General features: G+C 41.8%; 1 protein-coding gene across 1 annotated transcript in view; it reads right to left on the bottom strand.

Annotated features, from left to right (window-relative positions):
- The window catches only part of DIAPH2 (diaphanous related formin 2), a 780,329-nt gene extending 764,553 nt beyond the window's left edge, over positions 1–15,776 (bottom strand). The window contains exon 1 of the mRNA XM_032474690.1: positions 15,286–15,776. Coding sequence (XP_032330581.1) covers positions 15,286–15,429 — 144 coding nt within the window. The 5' untranslated portion in view covers positions 15,430–15,776. The remainder of the gene's footprint in view (positions 1–15,285) is intronic.
- Positions 15,777–16,636: the final 860 nt, after the last annotated feature.

Raw genomic sequence — 16,636 nt, 5'->3', positions numbered from 1 at the left:
AGCACTCAACTTGTGTACCTGATGATCCCTCTGTTGAGAATCTCCTCCCTTTTAAACTTAGCAAACTCTTCTTCCTTCTCCAAGACTCAGATTCAAATGTGGCCTCTGTGAAGGCTCTCCTCTCCCTGCCAGGGACAGTATGTGACATTCGCAAGAGCACTGTGCTCACACTTGTTTATTCTAGGACTTACTACTTTAGACTCATCTGTCCCTCTTTTCACACTGGGCCATGAGCTCCTCAAGAGTAAGACCTACGTGTTGTGCTTACACCCTCAGTATGTTGCGTCACACATGAGGAGGGTTTTATGTGTGTGGAATGATTATACACCACAATGTCCATTTATAATAAAGCCAAATGTGACTATGGCCATGCACACTGCAGAATAAACCGGCTCTGTATGGAAAATGGAAAGTTGAAGGGGAATGAGTTGATCACGTCACTTTCAATCAGGCAGTCAAGATTTTAAGGAATTATATGAAACAATGCAAGGAAAGTACTAAGAATTCACTGAGGAGAGGAAAAAAAAAAGGGTAAGAGGTTATTTTCAGGCAAGATGGACCAACACAGCTAATGGCTTCACTTAAATAAGGGGCCAAATAGAAAAAGGAAGATAAGAAGATAAAATTAGGTAACTTAACAGTAACCCTGAATATGAAAATAAACTTGGTCCTGACGAGTTGTGTGAGAAGTAGTCACTGACTTTTACTGGTCAAACAGGGACGTTAACCTTGATTCCAACTGGAACAGAAACCATAAAGGTCAGTCAGTGACTAATATTATAGTAATACACTCTGGGGATCAGTGAGGCAAGGGCAACCTCATCTTGAATAAGTTTGAGAAATACCATGTGTGTGCTAAGGGGAAGGGGTATCATATTAATTGTATTTTCCCTGCAAAGAGGAAAAATATTAAAACCACCATTGCCATAAAGTGTTTCAGGTTTTAGATGGGTCTCAGATAAATGAATCAGCAACTTTACGCTGTTTTTAGTAGCACTGCAACATACTTAGGAGATGTCTTTCAGCAATGATATAGTATTGAACTTAGGTGTCAGGGTAGCTAGAAAGGTTTGGCATCAACTGTGTTCAGGTAGCATGTGAAGAGGCATATGGTTGCCTGCAATTGGACGTGGAGAAGAGTAGGTGGAGTGAGAAATTTTTGAGATGGGAGGCAAGGAAAGCTGTTACTTTTGGCAGTCAACAAATTCAGTGGCAGAAGCTGCCAGAGAAGACCGTACTTCAGAATTAGATTCCGTATAGATGATGAGTTAAAAGTGACCAACATCAAAATTGCTGGGGTATCAAGGAATCAGCAGATGGAAAAACAGTCTTTTAAACTCATTCGGATGAGAATGAGTATTTTTCTTAGAAGTCAGAAATGAGATAAACAATAAAAGGTATCATTTACAACTATAAGGTTATAAACAGTCCAGTCCAGGAGATATCCAATAATGGAAAGGAAAGAAATGAAACTAAAATTGGTGGGTGTCAATGAAATTAACGATGCTTCCTTGACGACAGGGATGATCTGGTCCTGTCAATACAGAGGAAAGGATAGAATGGAGAAGGAAAAATGGCTAAGGAGCCACAAGAACTTTTCACATTAAATAAACAAAAAGTCAGATTCTACAGCAGGGTTTCTCAACCTCAGCACTACTGACATTTTGAGCAGATAATTCTTTGTCATGGGGGGCTGTCTTGCACACGGTACAATGTTCAGCAGCATCCCTGGCCTCTACTCACCAGATACCAGTAGCACCCTCCCCTATTTGTGACAATCCAAAATGTCTCTAGGTATTACCAAGTGTCCCCTGGGAGGACAAACTGTACCCCACTAAGAACCACCACTGTAAAGAAAAAGAACCTACTTTGGGGGACAGAAGAATGCTACATCCTTCCTTATATATTTGTCTAAAACACAAAGCTCTTTGGGTTCGATGAGGTCAAAAACAAAAGGAGGACATTAGCAAGCAGGATCACATTTGGAGGAAATACGAATTTGTAAAAATAGATAAGAGGGATACTTGAAAAACAGAAATTTTTTAAAATACTCAGTCTGCTTAATTATCAGCTGTCCCAGTTATGTTTACATCATTATGTGAGCTTAGGACGGCCTTTACCTCCCAGTTTCACATTTATTGTACATAGTTCTATAAAAAGAACAGACCTAGAAATTTTAACTCATTAGGATAAGTGATCGTGAGTTTGAAATAGCCCGATTCCAGGCATATACTGGTACATTCGTGATCTATTTAACTGATCACATTTTTTTTTTAAAGTTTCCCTTTTCCTTTTGGGAGGGAGGGAGGATGGTTAAGGCTGGGGGACTAGCACTCCAGTCACATTATGCACTTCCGTATTATCTGGCACTTAAGCCGTAGTTTAGGGCTCTATTTCTCGTCACTCGTCACCACAAAAATAGTTTGTCACAACACTTTCAGCAGCCTAATTAAAACACATAGCACTTGGCTGAATATGCCACACATCTTTAGCAGCCAATCTTTAGGCAAAGCAGACACAGGAAGCAGCAGGGGAAGGTAGGTGGTTCTTGGCACTCCCCTAAACAAGAAACAATGTGTATCGTGTACTTGAGTATCGTGTACTTGTCTAATAGGAGACGGCATTCGTTTTTCCAAAGCAGTTTTACTTCATACAAAATTCCACAACAAACAGAAGGAGAGTGGGGAGAGGAGGAGAGATAGAAAACGAAGAGACCAAGTGGGCAGGTTGGCTTACAAAGTAACTGTCTGGCAGCTACTCTCTTCACGGTTAACATACAAAGGACCAAAAAACAAAGAGTCTAATCAATACACATGCAATACACAACAATACTCAACTACAGAAGGCTTTGTGTGGACCATGAAATTTGATAGAAGCCAGACAGGTATCTTTAAGAATTATGTTCACATCCTTAATATCCACAGCCACGTCACTCTCACCTCATGGATCTTTTCTAGTAAGCGGTCACATATCTGACCTACTACTTCACGGCAGTAATTCAAAGAAGCCTATCTTCTGATCATCAGTGACACTAAATGAACAGACCCTGAACTCTGCCTTCTAAATGAGACAATAAGCAGAGTACGAATCTAGGCCAGATTCAACCATCACCAGACCAGAGAACCAGTAGGTTGTTGGGTCAATTTAGAGCTACTCTGAAGTTTAGGGTCTTTGGCAGTCCAGAAAATCATGGTTAAAAACATGGATTTTATAGTCCCACTGATCTTGAATTCCAAATTCACCACAGCCTATCGTAGGGCAAGTAACTTATAGGATCTGTGACTTCTCCAAACCTACAAAATAACTGTTGTGAGGGTCAAATGAGCTACTACTTTTTTATGTTTTATTCATTTTATATTTTTTTTACTGAAGTATCATTGATTTACAATGTTGTAGATAAACCACAAGGTCCTACTGTATAGCACAGGGAACCATATCCAATAGCTTGTAATAACCCATAATCAAATGAGTTGCTACTGATGGCGGAGGATACCTGCCATCAATCCCAAACATCCCTGCACGTTCTTACTGGGTTGGCCAAGACTGAAAGATCTCCAACTTCCCTTTAGCCAGGCCATTTCCCAAGGCTGTGTTTGTAGCAAGTGGTCATGATGATGAGGTAATAATATCACCCCTCCCCAAAGAGCAGGCTTGTTTCTGCTTACCAGAGAAGGGTAAGTCCCCCAAGCTCAGTGTTCCTCTCCTGTAATGCAACTGACTGCCTGTGTAGGCATCCATCCTGGTCTGCCTCGTGGGACTTAGGACATCCGTGAACCAGCGTGTCATGCTGGCATTCCAGCTACTGCTTTTCTAATAAGTAATAAACCATCTTTTGCCACTGACCCAGGAGTCTTGAGGCTTCTACAGTCATCCAGGGAACAGCGACAGGTGGGTAAGCAGGATAAAATCCCCGACCCTGCACAGTTCTTGACAAATACATGCAAGGCACTTAAGAGTAGCAACTGGCATGTATGATCTTGCTGGTTATTGAGAATCACCCCTGGGCAGGCTTGAGTACTGTACTTGGTCAGTGAACCAAGGCTACCACCCAAGGATTAGATGACCCAGAGCAGAGCCAGCAGGGCCCTGCACACAATGCATGGTTAAAACAACACTGACGGCACCATCACTGAACTAGACGAACTCAGACTCCAGAAACAGAACAATGAGGTGAACTTGTATTTTCACCCGTTAGCGTTCAGCCTTAAACAAACAGCCATCTTTCATGACTGCCAACTTTTCTAACTAGAACCCAGATGTAATGTGTTTCTGTTAGGGCAGATTCATTACAGCTCTCAATAGCCTTTGACTCCCAGAACATCAGAGCTGAACGGAACCTTGAAGACTGTGTATTTCAACTCCCTTATTTTATAGAATAAACTGACACCCAAAGAGAAAATAGAGAAATGACTTGCCCAGAATTACATTCTAAAAAGTAGTTAGCTTACTCTCCATATAACCTCTTTAAATTGCTAGAAACTAACTCTTAAAAAAAAAAACAGTGGAATCAGATATCCTAGTTAGCTTATTTCAACACTGTATAGCATATAAAATATTCTTAGATTCTATAAAATAAAAAGCACCTTGAAAACACGAACGGACGGTGCTAAGACCAAAACGCAGTTCCTGCTAGTTTAACGGCAACATGGTCGGTGATGGATGTAGATAGGAAATGCTTTGAAATAAATCTCTGTCACATTCAGTAATTGATTTTGTATCCAGTGGCCACCTTTCTGCATGTTATGTCTGTGGCCAGACAATAGGATACACCATTAATAATATTCGCAGAAACCAGCGAAAACGACAAGGAATAAGATGACCTTCAGGGTTAGAAACAATTGCAAGTGATAACAGATTAAAGGGAAGGGATCACAAAGCAGAGATCTGTAACATTACATTTTGATCCACAATTAGCTACCACAAAGCTGGTAGGAAGAGCGTGGCAAATTGGGCCCAGAGCCCTGCACAATTCCCACTTTAAAGTATAACTAATGCCTCAGTTCTATTTCATACAGAGATATGGCCACTTGAAGTTTAGTGTTTGGTCTCAGACCTACTCGGCTTATATAAAAATGGAGGATTTGGATTTCTCCGAAATTCACAAGACCATCTGAAAGCGGTTTGATGAAGCAAGCCTAGGATATACTGAGCAAGTCTGAGAATTTCGAGATCAGAGAACATGAGTTAGCCCCTGCTTTAGCAGAACAAATACACGAAAAGCCAAACCACCAGCCTGGATAAAATCCAGGCCATTTTTATTTTTTTGCACTGCAAAATTATTCTTCCCTTTAATAGCTTGTTTAAAGACCATTAGCTACTCAACCAAAGGGGAGGAAAAATGTAAGCTAATGCACTGCCAATGAAAAACAAGCTGTGAGGTCAGCCTAAGAAAAGATTATTTCTACTCACAAATGTTTTATGTACACACTGACTCTTCTGGAACACAATGATTTTGTAACGTGAGGTACTAGACTACTGAGCATATTAATAGAGGAAAGGCTTCTGCCAAATTTATTTTAACCCATCCCAACTTGCTATAGGTTCTTGCCTTCCATCATGGACAATGTAAATGAAAAGAAAGTGAAGTTAAGACACAAACTTCAAAAACAAATGCAGTCTTCCCCAGACGATCTGTAACCATGTGAAGGACTGTGGGACAGTAAGGTCAAGAAAATTACCGAGGAGTGAAGAAAGGGAGGAGCCTGAGGTTAGAGAAAGTAATCAAGTGTTGAACCTGTAGCCCTAGGTCCCCAAGGATACAGCCCTCTACATTTAGAACTGTAATCATTTAGAAGTAAATGTATGTACTCTGGTTTAAGTAATTAGGTTTATTTATTTATTTACTTTAATTTTTTTTTTAATGGAGAGACTGTGGATTGAATCCAGGACCTCCTGCATGCTAAACACACGCTCTACCACTGAGCTATACCCTCCCCCCAAATGCAGTCAGGTTTAGGACAACCTAGCTCAGATATCCACACCTGATATTCTTTTTTTCAGAATCAATGACAAATGGGAAATACCTGTTCTAAACTAGACATTAAACTAAGTCCTGTGACCTGCTGAATTTCCTCTCAGGTCTGAGAATAAAATCCACCTGGTTTGAAATGCAGTCGCTAGCCCATGTGGCACCTCTGTGCAAACTAGAAAAAGTCATCCCCGGAAGTCACAGTCCTGTGACTAGGCACATGATTTGGTAAGTGACATGACCTCTGTGGTCTCATAGCCTTGAGCAGGGCCCAACCATACAGTGGCCCTGGTCCCGATTACACAGAAAAGCTCAAAATGTCAGTGTTCAGTCTATACACGGTCTTGTCTTCTACATATAGAATCTTCCTCAACAGCTTCAGCCAGCGTAACATGTTATTAAGCATCTGAGATCTTATCGGTGATTGATTTCAAAGCACACAAAACACCACCTCCAGAGTTGTCTCTCCCCCAAGCAAAACAAAAGGAGAAAACCGCCACCAGTTCAGCCCCAACAATGATCACTCATCCCCGGTTTTGAGGGAAATCACCCACCTGACTAGGTCAGTAAATGGTCAGCCTAGAAGTTGCAGAGTGGAGATGGATGACTAGTGGAAGTCTACTTGAGTCCACAAAGTTCGAGAAATTACATGCCTATTGCCTCCCAGCACAATGACAGCACTAAATTGCTGTCTGGAAAGTAATGGTTACACAATTTCTTTAGTATATCTGTGTGGAGTCTAGGCCTTTTGCCCAAGTCGATTTCTCATACTTACCCACTCCACCCATTCTCAGCTCCACCTCATTAGTGTAGCCGGTTTTCAATTTTAACCCCACAGATGTCTAAAGAAGGAAACTTAATAGTTCAGAGTTCTTTGTAAAGGTTCGTTCATCCAATTATCCACATTCAGCAGCCTTGAGCGTATTCAAAAGTCTAAAAACACAGACAGACACTTCAAGTGCCAAATTGGCCTTTGTATTGAAATTAAAACTAGAGCTAGTAACATAAAATCAGCTGTATGCATGTGTGTAACAATTATATGAACCCTTTATCTGGAAAACTCAAGAACATGTTTTCTTCACCCAACTATCTACAACATTTCCCTGGAAGGTAAATTCTTACACACAAACCCACATAAGCCCACCCCACTTCACAAATCACAAAATGAAGAATGAGTGATTACCCAATTAGTGAGTAGAGTCAAAAGTTTTAATTTGGTTTCTTTCCTACAGCACATAGTAGCTGTTCTAAGGAGCCTCTCCACACTTGGACAGTCAACTTTTCCAGATACTTCTACAGAATTAAAAACAGAAGTGAACTTAATTGGAGCTGATACTTTATGATAGCACTTTATATGGAGTAACTCTCAACGACATTTCACCATTAAAGCTGTATGTTCTTAAAAAGCTCAGTGACATGGACATTAATTAGGCACATATTAGATTAAAAATCTGGTTTTGGGGGCAATTGGGGATATTTGATTATGAACTGAGTGTTAGAAGATACCAAGGAATGTTTAGTTTTTAAAGATGTGACAGTGGCATAGTGGTTACATTTTTTAAAAAATCAGTAAATTTTAGAGATGCACTCCGAAGTACGTAGGAGTAAAATGACATGATATCTGAATCTGCATTAAAATACTTTATTAGCAAGGAAAAAAATCAAGGACGAATGAAGCAAATGTTGAAAATCAAGATAATTACTCTAACGTAGGGAATGGATCTATTACCCCATAGTGGGTCATTCTGCTACCCACTCTACTTTTTAGTATGTATGAAAATTTTCATCTTTCATTAAAAGAAAAAGTCCTAACCAGCTCCTATTACAAATAAAGTGAAAACTCCATTTTATCTCTTTTGCTTTTAGCTAGGTGAAAGACCAAAACATTAAGGATAGATAAAAAATTCCTCATAATTTTGAGATCTTCACCAAAGCATGTATCTATCTAGCACAGAACAGCAAACAAGTTTTGTTTTTTTTTTTAAGACTGTACCCAACATCTTTTCTCTCTTGGATGAGCACCAGAATTGCCAGGTGATTGAATCAATAGCCTTTGAGGAGTAATTCATTCCTAATGAAGTCATGGATTCCTACCTAGTCCTGCCTATGAATAGCCACTGAGAAGCTTCTCACTTGAAGTGGGCATCGCTACACAGAGCCCTAGCACAAGGAGAGACTGGGGGCCAATTTGCAGTTCCGTATTTGGTAGCAACGCAGCTGCCTCTTGCAAAAGCAATATAGAAAAAACCTTTCTCAGACCAAAGCCTGTGTAAATGGTGATTCGTAATATTTTGCTTTCCACAGCCTTTCATGAGAAAGGCACCCAATAAGTACCCTTTCCCCGGGCCACCTCACATAGAGCCAGCAAGTATCAGGATTCAGTCGAATGTCTGTTCAAGCTACAGCCAGAGGAAATCACTTAGACTGAAAGCGATTCAGCCTGATCAGGTAAATAAGTTTTAAATTAGGACAAACTGATTTCTTTCTATTACTTATATCCATAATAAATAGCTGTGGGAAACTGTATCTCAACCTTCCTTTCCATGCACCATTTTTGAGCCATCTTCCACACGATGTCCACTGGGATATCAAGTTTATTATTATATTTCAAGTCACCTGGCCATCTTCTTAGTTTTCTCAGTCATGAGACAAAATCAAGTATCAAACAGCCAAAATCTGATGGAAGGAATGGTCTCTTCTGCATGGCAGACTGAATATAGGAACAGGAGAAAGCTGGCTCTTCAATAATAATCCCTATGGAGCTACTGATACCCAGTGATATTTAGTCAAACGTGCTGATTCATGTAAATTAGCATACATTATGTGCGGACCATTTTCAAAGCACCCTGTTAGTTAACAGTGTTCTTTGAGACTGGGTTGGAAAAAAAATATGATTTCACTTCAATGACATGTTGCTACTGCCAAAGCTCTTGGTACTCAGAATGACATCTAGGTGGATTACAATTATAATTGTTCCAAAAAGGAACAAAAAGATTGAATAATTTTTCACTTTCAGAGTCCCTGAAGCATAATGACTCAATGCTATAGCTAACTTTGACAACAGAACTGAGAACTTTTAAACGTATCTCTAGGTCAGACCCCTAAACACAGCAGTGACTCAGTTTCCTTATTTGTACAACAGCAGAAAACTGCCTGACAAGACAATATTATAAGTATCTACCGATATCTATTTTAACAGAAATTTGAAATACCTCAAATTGATAAATTGAAAGAAAAGGATAACCTGATTCTTTTTAAAACAATTACAGTGAAAAAAAGTTAAACTCCCATGTTACACTCATTAAATAGAAAGAATTATTAGCAGAAGGACAGAATGTATGATCTTTCAAACGAACTAATCGAACTGGGGAGAGAATAAGGAATCAATCAACATGCAACCATATTATGGCACTTTGTGCAGGAATAATGTTAGAACTACCAAATGGCAAAAAGGCCATTAAACCAACCACAATACATCTGATCCAGGTAATATAAGGGGTTAACAATAATGCTCTATATTTGCATAGCAGTATAGAATTTCCTATATGATTTCTCATTCATTACTTTGTTTTATCTAAACCACCTTATGAAGCAAATCAGGCAGGTATTACCTCTGACCGGCAGACATTAATCAAGGGTTCAAACCCCTGGTATTAAATGGCTCATCAGAGATCACAGGCAAATAAAAGACAGAATGAAAACCAGAACCCAGATCCTTTGGTCCTCCATTCACTATTCTTTTGCCAATAATCTAATGTCTCCTACTAATAGCAATGTTACTTGGGTCAGCATCAGCTTTCATGCTGGTTCTCCAAATGCAAGTTCAGATTCTGACATCACAAGAATCCAAAACCTAAATGTCCATTGACAGATGAATGGATAAAGACGATGTGGTATATATACAATGGAATATTACTCAGCTATAAAAAAGAATAAAATAATGCCATTTGCAGCAACATGGATGGACCTGAAGATTATCATATTGAGTGAAGTAAGTCAAACAGAGAAGCACAAATATCATGATGTTGCTTATATATGGAATCTAGAAAAAATGACACAAATGAACTTATTTACAAAACAGAATCACAGACATAGAAAACAAATTTACAGTCACCAAAGGGGAAAGGCAGGGCCAGGGATAAATTAGAAGCTTGGAATTAACAGATAGGCATTGCTATACATAAAATAGATACCAAGGACCTACTGTATAGCGCAGGGAACTATATTCAATATCTTGTAATAACCTATAATGGAAAAGAATCTGAAAAAGAATACACGTGTATGTATAATTGAATCACTTAGCTGTACACCTGAAACTAACACAACACTGTAAATCAGCTATACTTCAATTAAAAAGAAAAGGAACCCAAACAAGGGGGTAAGGGGTGAGATCTTCCAGCCAAGAAGTTTCTCGACTTTCAAAATTAGAGAAAGGACACAGAATTGTACAGATAGAATATATACTCCATCAAATGAACCTAAGAGAAAAATGGCACATTTCTTTTTTTTTTTAAAAGCCTCTTCTCAACAATTGACACTCTCAAAATGTCTAGCCTATAGGGGAAGAATTCCCAGCTAATAATCATTTGCTGAGTAGTTTTGCACCTAGCACTGGTCTGCAGGGTTTTCAAGAATAGACCCAGAGCAGGACCCTTGCCCAGAAGCACTTTACAAGTCCTCTGGCGATACCAGATCAGTATATAATGTTCAGACTCATGATAGGAGTTCAGGATAAGGAAGAGCCTTCAGTAAGCTGAAGGTTTGACAGAGTGGGAGAACTATGAGGCAGCAGCTGGACTGTGAGAGGCAGGTTAGATTTATAAAGGAGAAACAGGGTGGACATGTCAGATTTGGTGAAAATGTTCAAGGTGTGTAGCAGAAGGAGAGGCAAGAGAGTGACAGGAAGAAACTGAGATGCAGAGAAATAAGCCGAGTAACTGGATGAGCTAGAATATGCATGAGTGGATGCGCTGCAATTGGAATCCAGGTCTCTAGGCACTGAACTCTTATGATACTCTGCTCCTCCTAACTGGTCTTCCTGCCTCTCTTCTGCCACCCCCGTCCAAGAAATTCTCCACTGTATTAACTTGCTTTCTGAAACACAATCCTCATCGGGGCAGTCTCCTGCCTGAATCTCTTCAATGACTTCCTATGGCTTTCAGAAAGAAGTTGAAACTCTTAACATGGCATACAAATATCCATCGTGATCCAGACTCTTGTCTCTTTCCTTGCAGGTCCACCACTATGTTTCAGCCACTAACATCCACCCACGCCTCCTTTACTGGGCATGCTACCATGGCTCTCTACCTTTGTATATGTTGTTCTTTCAACCTTAAATGCCTTTCTCTCCACTTCTTCAATTAATGTCTTTCTTCAAGCCTTGGCACAAATGTCGCCTACAATGGTAAGCCTTTCCTTCCCACACTCAAGCATCCAATCAGATTCACATGCCTCTCCATGGTGTTTCTAGATCACCCTCCTGTGCATATTCCCATAGTTAACGATTAAAGAGCTGTGTGATAAGAAACTAACTTCCCTGTCTCCCTCACTAGACAATGGCATCTTTATAAGACTAGCCTTCAGAATAATGCCTAGCAGGTAGTAAGTGCTCAGTAAACGTCTGCTGCAGAAATGAACCCACTGTGCTCAGCCTTTGTCAATTAAAATCAAAACATGATTTATCCAATTAAAAACAAATAACCACTCAGGAAGTTACATAATAATCAGACAATGAACTCCTGTTTCTTCAAGTTACTCATTTGACTCTACTATCTAAATAAGCGAAGGCTTCTGGAATGATGCAGACACACAAAGTCAAAATGCAAAAACATCGAAGAATGTTAAGCCACTCTACACCATCATGTATGTGTGTGCATGTGAGGGGTGCTGATTCTACCTAAACACTAGCCTCACTTAATGGTTAAGTCACTGTCTTAAATATGCGGGATTAAGGATGTATCCTTCATGACACTTCTAGAGCTCTCTGTACCACTTGAGTTGACAAAATACATTCCATGGTTGACATCAAATTACTAATTAATTAAGATTCACGCTGTTTGATAACATGCTACAATCTGGGCCTAACCAGATAGCTACAGAAAATACAAAGCTCGCCTACTAAGGCATTAATCAAAATGTGATGAGGCCAAAATAAGGTTGCCTTCATTAAAAAGAGCCAAAATAGAAGGGGCATTATGAGGATGCATAGATGAAGAAAATGGAAGTAAGTTTTGTAAAATTTTCATTTAATTAATTTCAAACAGAAATCATCAAATTCCTGAAATGGCACTCTGAAATAATTCTAATACCCATCAAAAAGTTGCGGATATAAATCAAAGTAGTTCCTCTCTGTAGAAAGCACACCTTCCTTCTCCAGTTTTCCAGAACAATGAGAAACTAAAAGAAAACAACTGAATCACAAGCCATAAGCCATTCATATACCATATGAATCCACTATACCATAGCTATTGAGTTTAATTTTCTATGTGGTAGAAACGTTCATTTTAGCTAATACGATACAGGTGTATGTGATTAACTATTTCCACCCAAATAAGCTACCTTCACTATCAACCACTCCTGTGGTCGGTGCTCATTCCCTTCTCCCTTGTCGGTGACTACCTCCTCTCCCCAAGTTTCTTCAAGTGCAATCAGCTGGCATTTTCTTTTCTCTCCAGTAACCCAATAGTTCTTATTCCTCTAAAGGTGACAGATGGCCTTTGAGAAACTGATGAAAATTACGGGGCCCAGAAAAATGAATGTCTCTACATATACTCAATTTTTTCATAGAATTTCATAGAGCTTAAGAACCCCCCATAATCACCTACATAAATAATATCTATTACCATATGGCTCTCTTTTATAATCCCTCACCACCGCTCCTTTATACACACACACACACACACAAAATTAAGGACTACTACAGTATTTAATAACAATACTGAAAATAACAAAATTTAGTCTAGGTAAAATATTGCTAGTAAAATACAGCTTTAAGAATCCCAGATAAACTCCTCTCTAAAAGGCCTCAGAAGAACATGTTGAGCACTTTAATAAAACAACTCACAATAAAGAGGAAGGCATTTAAAAAGTTGACCAAAAAAAAAAAAAAAAGCTTACCAAGTCTTCGTATTTGGTCAACTTTCTTGCTTTAAAATATGTTCAAATGTCTCCCTCAATTTGTTTTTAAAAATTCTGATATATCTCTTTGTAAAATCATGGAAGGCTCAAAAGGATATTTTGAGCAGAAAAGAAAGTTCCCATCAATATTAACAAACTCTTGGATTCAAATACTTGTTCTACTATATCAAGCTATGTTCAACACCGAACAGTGTTAGCTAGGAAGGGAAACTGATACCATCTCATAACTATCTAGTTACCTTGTCAAAGCAAGCAAGACATAAAAGATGAAACAGGACAAATGACCAAAGGGAAAGGAAGAACATAATCAAGGTGTTATTACAAACAGACAGAGGTAAGTGCTCTGTCTTGAGCGCACACGTCCCAAATGTGGAAGGCTCTTGCTAGATGTACTGAACTATTTGCCAGAACTTTAGGTTCACTTTTATTTTTGCTACAACTTTTAATCACTGTTTAAACCACAGTTGTGTACTGGGTCCAAAAAAAAAAAAAAGAAAGAAAGAAAGAAACATGATCACTCTTTTACCACAAACAGAACTCTCAAAATCGCAACATCAGAATTTTTTAAAGTACATCAAACTTTGGTTGAAAGCCTCACAAAACTTTTCTAAGTTTCATAATGGGGCACCCAGTAAACCCATTAACCCTCTGCCAGCAGAGACAATTCACAAAGAGCTTGTGACTCAGTTTCTTCACCTGTAAATACTGGGGAGGGTGGGGTAACAGGAAACATCAAGTTGTTCTCAATTTGCCTCAAATTCGGGTGGAATTGATGAGACTTTAAACTGGTTATTTCACTCTATGCCACTAGCTCCCTTTCAACTAATGGAAGGCTACATATCTCCTGAAACAACAACACTTCCATCACTGTTTTCCAATATGGACAGTCCATAATTGATAGGCAAACAGGAGGCCAGAGACCAAGCACAACAGGTACATACCAAATGGCCAGATGCCATAAGAAACAGCTTTGGTTATACGTCACTGCCTCCTTCCATTATAATCAAGTTGCTGGTTAAAATTGAAAACGAGATAGGCAACATGTGGCTTGTGCTTCAGACCTAGACCAAAAGAACCTTCGCACGGCAGTAATTGCTGAATTTGTGCAGGAAAACCATTTCCCTTCATGCCACCCGAATGAGAAAGTTTATTGATAAATATCTGCCTAACCTTTGCCACGGTTGGAAAAAGTCTTTACTCAACGTACTTTGTTAATTTACCCAGTTTTTAAGTTTCGCTATTAGACCGTTTTCATAAAACTGAAGGAAAATGAAAAAGAGGAACCGTTTTAACTGATGAGTTGAAGAAACTTCAGTATTTCCCAATCTAATGCCAGGCCCCACAGATTTCATTCCTCTGCACATAAAGTCAGTGGCAGGAAATGGACTGCTACCACTGGTTGACACACTCTCAGGATGGGGAGACGTGTGCAGTCCACCAAATGCTTTTGACGGTTCTTAATCAACCTAGTGGAAGTTCTCTATGACTCTTGCCTATTACACACACGACAGTTGGCGGTACCTCACCCAGCCTCCAACTCCCACGCTCCCCCCACTCTTCCAAAGAAATGTTTCTTTGGGAGAGCACATGGAGAGGCGAGGGGAAAAAAACGCACGTAGGCGCCTCTTACTTGGATTTCTGGTCAAGCAGAAAGACTGGGAGCCTACGTTGTGTGTGTTTTTTTGTTTGTTTGGGGGCTTTTGTTTGTTTGTTTGTTTGTTTTTTGTAAGTCTGTGGGTGGGCTCCCAAGTACTGCGACTGAAAAAGAGAGGTTCCCCTACCCGGACCCTAAGCGTTAAGAGGCAAACCCCAGCAACTGACAGAGGTGGGAGGGGAATGGAATCCCACAAAGAAGGTTGGTGCCCACAAGTTAGACAAACAACAGCCCCGACCCGGTACTCATGGGCTCCCCGAGTTGGGGTGGGGCCTTTCTCCTTCCCGCGCCGCCTCCCAGGCTGCCAAGAGGGAGAAAGGGGTTAAGTGGAGAAGGGGGTGCTCTTCCGCCCCCACGCCGTCTCCGCGCCTCGGCGTGGCCGCCGCTTCAGCGGCTCCCCGAGTTGCAAAGCGAGGTCGCGGTCACCCTTGGGAAGGGGGCCCCGGGGCCCCCCCGTGTTTAACGGCAGGAGGATCCCGGGGCTCTCGCTGTCCCCAAGGCCGGCGGGGGCGGCGAGAGCACTCACCAATTTAGGTTTGTTTTTCGTTTCCTCTTCGTTGGCGGCCCGGCTCCCCGCGCTCCGCTTGTTGCTTCGGCCCCCACCGGGCTCCTCGCCGCCGCCTCCCGCGCCCGACGCCGCCGCCGCCGCCGCCGCCCCGGGCTGCTCCATATTTCTCCGGCCCTGTCACCTGTGCCCTGGAGCCCCCACTTCTCCTCACTGAGGAAGCCCCTCGGGGTGGTCACGCTGCCCCGTGCGGATTCGGTGGCACCGCTTCCCGGGGTTGAGAGTGGGTCAGCCTAGGGGAGCTGCCTATTTCACGTCCCCGGGGCTCCCGGCGCCCAGGCACCCCCGACGCGGCACGCCGTTGCCACTACTCTGCGCTGGGGCAAGCCCTGCCCCCGAGCAGCTGCAATTACCGCGGTCGCCGCCGCCCTCAGGGCGGTGTTTAGGGTGGAGGGAAAGTAGGTGCCTATCTCTTTAAGAGGGCCTCCACACACGTGATTCATCAAAGTGCCCGCAGTCCGCTGCCCGGGCGCGGAAAGCTGCTGCCTACTCCCGCTGCCGAGCCGGCCGGGCTACTGAGCATGCCCGGCGCGGCGACGGCAGCCAAACGAGAGGACTTGAAGCTGCGGTTAAGCTCTGATTTCGCTTCCTAGGGGCCTATCGTGGTATGGGAGGGAACGAGCCAGGAAAGAGGAGGTGTAGCCATTTTAGAGATGGGGAAACTGAGGCCCGGGAAGATTCACGTGTGAGTTTCACGGGCGGGTCCACCTGAGTCTCCGCTGCCACTTAGTGTAGGCCAGAGCACCTTCCCCAGGCGGGCCCAGGCCTGGCGGGGGGTGTGGTTCTGCTCCACGCCCTGGGAGGGGTGAATCGGCTAGGCAACCGGCATCGCGGAGGAACACCTCGCGGGGAGCGCTGATTAATAGCCTAGACAGACTGTACGGGTCAAAAGGGAAAGAGTGGGTGCTTTCTGTTGCCAGGATTGCGTTGCCTCCAAAGAAATACAGCCGTTCCTTTATTCCCAGGCTGCCGGGTAGTAGAAGCAGCAGACGCCCACTGCTTAATCCCGAGGGGGTGTAAGGCTCTTTAGCCAAAGCACCTAGGGAGAGCTAACAATTGGATTGAGTGCTATTTTCAGTTTCCCGAACTAGTTGAGGTTTAGAGTTGTTGTGGGGAGCGAATAAGATCACGTGTGTCAAAGCCCTCTTGAAAATGAAAATTTCTAGACAAATGCTACGTGTTCTGTGCAGCAGCAACCACAGAGCACCGCGGGTATTCTTAGTCTTTAGTTCTGGAGTTGTCAGGAAGAGGCCCACGCCTCTTTAAAAATAATGCTCGCACTGAGAACATGAGAGGCCCCAGGCAGGATTCA

This window comes from Camelus ferus, chromosome X (genome assembly GCF_009834535.1).
Source record: "Camelus ferus isolate YT-003-E chromosome X, BCGSAC_Cfer_1.0, whole genome shotgun sequence".
In the NCBI taxonomy this organism is placed as follows: Eukaryota; Metazoa; Chordata; class Mammalia; order Artiodactyla; family Camelidae; genus Camelus; species Camelus ferus.
This window is presented reverse-complemented; position numbering and strand designations above follow the sequence as displayed.